The sequence below is a fragment of the Heterodontus francisci genome, chromosome 12, assembly GCF_036365525.1.
Source record: "Heterodontus francisci isolate sHetFra1 chromosome 12, sHetFra1.hap1, whole genome shotgun sequence".
Taxonomy (NCBI): domain Eukaryota; kingdom Metazoa; phylum Chordata; class Chondrichthyes; order Heterodontiformes; family Heterodontidae; genus Heterodontus; species Heterodontus francisci.
The window spans coordinates 43,179,672-43,186,938 of record NC_090382.1 but is presented as its reverse complement, the minus strand read 5'-3'; the positions used below and the strand labels follow the sequence as shown (position 1 = coordinate 43,186,938).

At 41.0% G+C, this 7,267-nt stretch overlaps 1 protein-coding gene across 1 annotated transcript; it reads right to left on the bottom strand.

Moving 5' to 3' along the window:
- Window positions 1-472: 472 nt before the first annotated feature.
- LOC137375697 (trace amine-associated receptor 1-like) lies at window positions 473-1,573 on the bottom strand. The gene has a single exon (XM_068043084.1). It carries the CDS (start codon window positions 1,571-1,573, stop codon window positions 473-475), a length of 1,101 nt encoding a protein of 366 aa, XP_067899185.1.
- Between the last annotated feature and the right edge of the window lie 5,694 nt (window positions 1,574-7,267).

The following is a 7,267-nucleotide window of genomic DNA, read 5'->3' as shown; positions in this document are numbered from 1 at the left end:
ATGAAAAATAAGATCAAAACATTTATCAGAGCCATTTCACAAACGGATCAGTTAAATAAAACAGCAGCATGGAATTTAGTTACAACTACTGCTCCCTTTATCTCCAACTGACGCACATTTATAGAATAATTCAGAAAACACCTTATAGCATTTAAGTTTTGGCTGCTTTGTTCTCTTTAAAATCACATACCACAACACTGAAAAGGCCATGAACAATTTTCCAAACTGTTCCCCATAACATTATACACCCTTTCCCAACAAGACAATGGTCAATTCCCTAAGCTTATATTTTACAAAAAGGGAAATTGTTCAATACGTTAATAAGCGTGTTATTACAGTCAAAACATATTAAACAGATATATGCACATTATAGATTATTGGCATGACAGCTTTCAATAAATCAGTCTTGCCCTTCCAATAAAACGCTGGAAGCACTAGTCAGGTCACTTTCCACCACGAAAGTCCGTGCGATTTAACGTGAAAGAGTAGTAAGTTGTGTATTCCGTCTGGTGATGTCTGACAAATTGTTATTTTGGCAATCATTGGTAAATACCTTACAACCAAGTATCATACCGAAAGCTCGCCGGAAAGATTTATTGAAGAAAGCGTACAGTAGAGGGTTAAGAGCTGAATTAACATAACCCAGCCACAAAAAAACTTCAAGAAGAATATGGTGCACCTGGTATCCAACCAAAGGGTCAATTATATTTGCAGTGAAGAACGGCAACCAGCAGATGAGGAAACACCCAATGATGATGCCAAGAGTTTTAGCGGCTTTAGTTTCTTTCGTCATGGAAGAACTTTGGCGTGACCTTACGGTGATTCTTCCATGGAAACCTTCATCAATGGTAAATATCTGTCTGGCTTGGATCCTGGCCACGTGGAAAATTTTTCCGTATGTCACCAGCATCACCAACATGGGAATATAGAAGGCGACAACTGAGGCAGAGACGGCATAAGGAATATTGACGATAAACACACAATCGTGTGGATCAAGCTGTGAGACAATGGCTTCCAATCCCTTCAAATGGAGGTCTAGCAGCAAGGGCAAAAATGACACTAAAACGGGCAGAATCCAACAAATCAGGAGAAGGACTGTCACTCTTCTCTGAGACATCCTGAATCGATACTTCAAAGGGTAGCCCACGGCATAGAATCGATCGAAGGCAATGCAGCTGAGGTTCATGATGGATGATGTGCAGAGCATCACATCCATGACTGTGTGAATTTTACAAAAGGTCTTCCCAAAGTACCACCCAAACACCACCTTGGCCATGCTGAAGGGCATCACAATAATACCAACGAGAAAATCTGCGACAGCCAATGATAGTATAAAGGCATTAGTTGGAGTCTGCAGTTTGATGAAGTAAGCGATTGAAGCAATTACCAAGAGGTTGCCAATGAGGGTCCCGATTATAATTATGGTGAGAATACTGAAGATAGCAACCTGTTCTACGATCTGCCATGTTGCAAGCGGGGTCTTTCCTGAAGAGTTACAATGTGTGGTACAGTTATAAAGAATATGAACAGTATTCATCTCCTGTGATGTGCTAAGAATAATCGTCGAGAACATGGTGCATTCACTAGGAGAATCTAATGTTGTAGTGATGACCTAATTCCGTCCACTTGGCCGCCACTTCGCTGTCCACGCTGTTATTTAAAATACTTCTATCAATTAATTATTTCCTATGCTCATCTTTTGAGCTCTTATTTCTTATATCCACTCAACACGAGATCCAGGAATATACCACAAACAGACAAACCGGTTGTTAAGAAGTTAGCTTTGCCCGAAGCACACTTTTACCAAGGACAGCTGATGTGTTCGTTCCTCTTCTATTACCGTCTGTTTAGCATAGCTACTAGATGATAAGCTGGATGGTAAATGATTAACCGTTGTGACAATTATTTATCTCTCAGTCTGCATCTTATACAACTGGTATTGGAGATGATAAACGACTGCTGATGTTATCCTTGCGAGATAAAGAGAATATCCAGAATTAGCAATGACCACCAACTAATCAGTGTTGGTCATACAAGTCACCTGCACAATTCGTACGCGAACATAATGCAAATCAATTGTGATGCAAAAATACTAAAACGGGAGATTTAAAAGGGAAAACGTTTCCAACCACGAGAGCAGATGCAGGGGTTTGACAGCAGTAGTTTATGGCTTTTCTAAAACAACCAATAAAAAGACAATAGGTTGTCCCAGTGTCATCAACTAAGAAACAAAAAGTGCCCCCTTTTTAAAAGGGCAGTAGTATATGGGAGCTCATTTAGGTCGTCCTTTTCTTGTTAGTTCCTCGTCTGCATACGGCCTTTAGTCACACAATCTTTTCCAGTGGTCTCGCGTCCCTGCATTACAGATTAATTTTACAGAGCTCCAGGATGCTGGACAAAATTGCAGATTAAATAGTGGACCAGCAGTAGAGGTTATTCAAATAGGAGTTAAGTAAAATACAAGTATAATCTAAGTACGTGTGAAGGGGCAGTGCAAAGGTCTGAGTTCCATGGATAACCAGAGAGGTCAGATGGAAAATGAGGATAAATGTAGGTTGAATAATACAGAAGAAAAGTATCAAATATGTAGAAGCAAAAATAGATTTCAGGAAGACTAAGATTTGGTTGAAAATTTGAAATTAATACAAAGGGAAATTACAGATTTTTGTTCAAAAAAAGTACATGAAAAGTAACAGGATAATTAAGGTGTTGGGGAGGGCATCTTAAGAATGAGTCAATGCTGGAGATATTTAATCAGTTTTGCGTCTTTTATAAAGGAAGGTCAAAGTGGGTCTGAATGAGTACCTGAAGAAGATTTTTAAAAATCCACTATTTAAAGAGATTAAAAAGTTAATGGAATCAAAAATAAATAAAAAAGTCAGGACCAATTGATATGCATCCCAGAATATGGAAAGATGTTAGGGAAGAAATAGTGGGAACATAAACCATAATTGTTCAAAAATCTTTGAAAAGGGAAATTATGGAGCTGGACAATGGCAAACGATCCATGCTTGTTCAGGAAAGTGCGAAGGAAGTTCTAGGCTAGTTAGGCTTACCACAGTGGGTAAAATTAATAAACATGTAGAAAATACTAGGTTATTCCTGGCCTGTCAAGGTTATTTTAAAGAACAGGTCACACACAACGTGTTTACTTGTATTTTATGAGGAAATCAAGAAGTGTGCAGATAAAGGAAATGCAGTGGATGTTGCATATGTGAATTTACTTAAATGTGTTTGATAAGGTACCACATAAAAGGTTAGCTGCAAAAATTAGAACTCATGGTTAATTTTCACCTTTACTGCCTGCAGATAATCTGACAGAATAGATTGCTCAACCATTGTATAATCTGCCTGACTTTCATTTTACTGGTTTTACACTAGTCTGATTCCCTAGCTTGATACGTCCACCAACACACCACTCACAGGCGATCCATCAAAGCTCACCTGGGGGCCTGATTGGATCCTTCCCCTGGCCTACACTTGCCTTCCACAGAAAAAAAGAGGAGAGATGCAGGAAAAAAAAGAGGAAAATCAGAACTCAACAGAGACAAAAAAAAAAGCAGACCAGGAAGAATTGTAACAGGGCAGAAACAAAGAGAAACAGAAAAGACAGGGAAAAGAGGAAAGAAGGAGAGACCAAACATAAATTGAAATAGAGAGAGAAGTAGACTAGCAAACACCCAGAAATTCAAATATGGGAAAAATACAAAAGCAAAGAAGCAGAAAGAAAGGATCACCCATATGAATGTTCTTTAATCTCTGTGAGGTGAAACCAGTCAGGTGAGAGAGAGGGCTGGATTTTACCTTAGTAGGACAGGAAGCCTGGAACTAATATGTGACAGGCAAATATTGACAAGGAGTTTTCATATTGTGACTCAAAAATCATGACAAAAGGAAGGACAGAAAGTGTGCATCATACACAATGTCATCAATATATCATAAATGAGCAAATCTCCCATGTTTTTGTTCAAGTGTATGTCAATTTAATACTCATTATTACCTTAGGAAGGATATTATTGCCATAGAGGGAGTGCAACAAAGGTTCACCAGACTTGTTCCCGGGATGGCGGGACTGTCCTGAAGAGAGATTGGGGAAACTGGGCCTGTCTTCTCTAGAGTTTCAAAGAATGAGAGGTGATTGTATTAAAACCTACAAAATACTCAAAGGGATAGACAGGGTAGATGCAGGTAAGATGATTCCCCTGGTTGGGGAGTCTAGAACCAGGGACACAATTTCAAAATAAGGGGGACGCCACTTAGGACAGAGATGAGGAGAAATTTCTTTACTCAGAGGGTTGTGAATCTTTGGAATTCTCTACTCCAGAGGATTGTGGAAGCTCAGTCATTGAGTATGTTTAAAGCAGAGATTGCCAGATTTCTAAATACAAATGACATAAGGGGATATGAGGATAGTGTGGGAAAAAGGCATTGAAGTGGAAGATCAGCCATGATCGTATTGAATGGTGGGGCAGGCTCAATGGGCTGAATGGCCTACTCCTGCTCCTATGTTCCTACTGTTAAACAATCACTGTGGCTCAGGTGCAATGCAGAGGAAAAAGGAGCAGAAACCCATTAGATCTGATCTCTCCATGAAGTCTGCAGGTAGTACTGTAGTGCCTCCCTTTCCTATCCACCAGCTATTCAATCTCTACTGGCTAAATGTTAAAGTAACATCAATTGGGCGTTTTCTGCATCTCTCCTGTTTTACGTCCTGATAATCTGCCTCAATTGGGCTTCTGATTTTCTCACTCTGGCAGGCCTCTTCTCACCCCATTGGTGCTCCACTTCCTCAAAAGTCCCCATTCCAGTCCCACTGAAACTCCACCCTGTTGTGGCTGTGGCCTCTCTGTGTGCTTCATCCGTTGTTTTAGACCCGACCTTGATGCTCTGCTGCTCCTTCAACTGTTTATTTCTTTAGACTTGTCTCCCACTCTTCACCTCACTTGGTTCCAAACCTGTCTTGCTGCAGCCTCTCTGTGATCAATAACATCCATTCCAGACTCCTGCTGCCTGCCGCACTGCTGTTCTGCCCCCTGCCTCACTATGACCTCTCTATGAGGGAGCTTCTACTATAACACAACTTGTGTTAGAGGGTATATTGTTACACATCAGTGTATCCTCCTGATGTACAATGAGCAAGGGTATGGAAAATTTACTAGTTTTATATTAAAAACAATTGGAATGGCATGATTGGCAATGCATCCCGTTAGTCAGATATATATGCTCTTCATTCATCTCGTGCCATTCTTACAACTTCATTTACTGGATCTAACTATGGGGTAGTGAGATAAATGACAAATTAGGGTTCACGGTGCAGTCAATGGCTGACACTGAACACTAACCACAGGGCACAATAACAAGCTGAGAGCAGATGCCATAATTCACATGGGAAGGTAAGTGAGCTGCAACTTCTGAAATCAATCTAAATCAACTTCAGAAAGTTCATTTCAATTAAAGAATATTTAAAAAAAAAAGGGAGAAGTACTATCTGGTGGCTGGACATCCCCTTTTCCACTGAGATGTTGCAAGAAGAAATTAAGGAAAGATCTCAGAATTCGCCTGTCCCCTTGGATGAGGTGCAGTGCCAATGGCACTAGCTGCTGGGGACTGCAAGGGTGTGGGCTCCCTACAATGTAAGCCAGGTGGCATGCAGGGAAGTGGCTGATGTATTGAGAAGACAATGAGCGCTGCAAAAATACAACAAGCTGACCAGAGCAGACAAGATAAGGATTCTGTAGGCTTTAATTCAGAACTCACAATTCTATTGTAATAGAGAGTCAAAAGTTGTCTGTCTTTGTCATTTTTTTTAAAGAAGGGGTGTGTGGAAAGAAGTTCATTCTAATTCAGTGTTTATATAGTAAAGGAAGATTAGGTGCTTTCAAGCTGAGAACTTTTTGTTTGCTCAAGGTAGAACCCAAAGACAAGTAAGTCACAAAAAGTCTATTGCTGTGGAAGGCAGAGTGGGCACCTGACGAACGACAGCTTCACATGTTTCTGTTGAAGAAAAGATTGCAATGCTTGAAAAGAAACCCAGCCAGTTCGACACCTGCACTTCACACCACGCAGCCCACCCAACCTTCTCTCTTTTTCTCCCTGCAGGGCACATTAGTGCACAGAATAGAGGCAGAATCTCCTTCTTAAGCAAACTCACTCATCATGAGGACAGGGGCTTGCAGCTGCAGGGATTCCATGGCACTGAGCCTGTGAACCAGCCTGAGGTTGGTACCACCATGTGAGATTCATGGCTTCTTGCTTTGCTTCCTGGGCAGCAATACATCAAAGGATGAAACTAAGAGAAGGGACAATAGAGATTTTTGAATAGAGGGGTTTGATGAACTGGATGTGGAGTGAATGGTTCCACTCATGACAGCAGGGTCGGAAGAGGGATTAAAGCAGGAGCATGACCATACAGTCTGTGAAGACTGGAATTGTCTGCTTGTTTCAAATTGCCTTTTGTGTGCAGTGCACTGAATGTAAAACTAACTGTAATCCAAAGAATGAACATGCAGCACCAATGTAACCTTTTATTCTTCTTTCCTACAGGTCCACACTGATGGAAGCACATGAGGACAGAGAGCATTGAGGCAGCAACTGAGCAGGAGAAAGAACGATGGGACCAGGCGGGGGATGAGGAGCTGAATGGCCCAGGGAGGCAGGCAGGAGAAGAGGCACGGGAACTCCTATTCCCACAATGAGGGTGCTGATGTGAAGGGGGCACGTGACTGTTGCCACCTTGCTCACACTTACCTACTCCCAGTCCCTTCCGCTCTTCACAAGATGCATCTACTTCCCCTGTTGTATGCAACTCCAACCTCCTTCAGGGAGCCTCTAAGTGTTGGGCCCCAAAAAACAACACTAAGCAACTAAGAAATATGAATGGATAACCAAGGAAGTACTAGAGCTGTAGAATACAAAGAGGGTTTAAGATGAGCATAAAAGCAGATCCTAATATGAGGACTGATCTACTAGATTAACCACAAAAATGAAACAAAAATCCAAGATATATGAGAACTACTAGATATACAACCAGTGTGAAGAAGCAGAATATTACAATAAAATAAACAAAACACCGGGGTTGTGTTAGAAGATAAGAGAACTCAATGAATCTTACAAGTAAAATATAGATATAGTGAAGGATCAAAATGGTCAGATAATTGAGGTTGAACAGGCAAGGAGCTAGTGGTGGAAAGAATACTTTGAAGTTCTATACAATGTACACAGTATGGTGGTTGAATCAGTTTTGGAGAAACTGCCCTGCACAGATGCA

What these genes read in the sequence shown, in the direction of transcription:
- LOC137375697 (XM_068043084.1), bottom strand. Translation starts at nt 1,573, where the DNA reads ATGTTCTCGACGATTATTCTTAGCACATCACAGGAGATGAATACTGTT.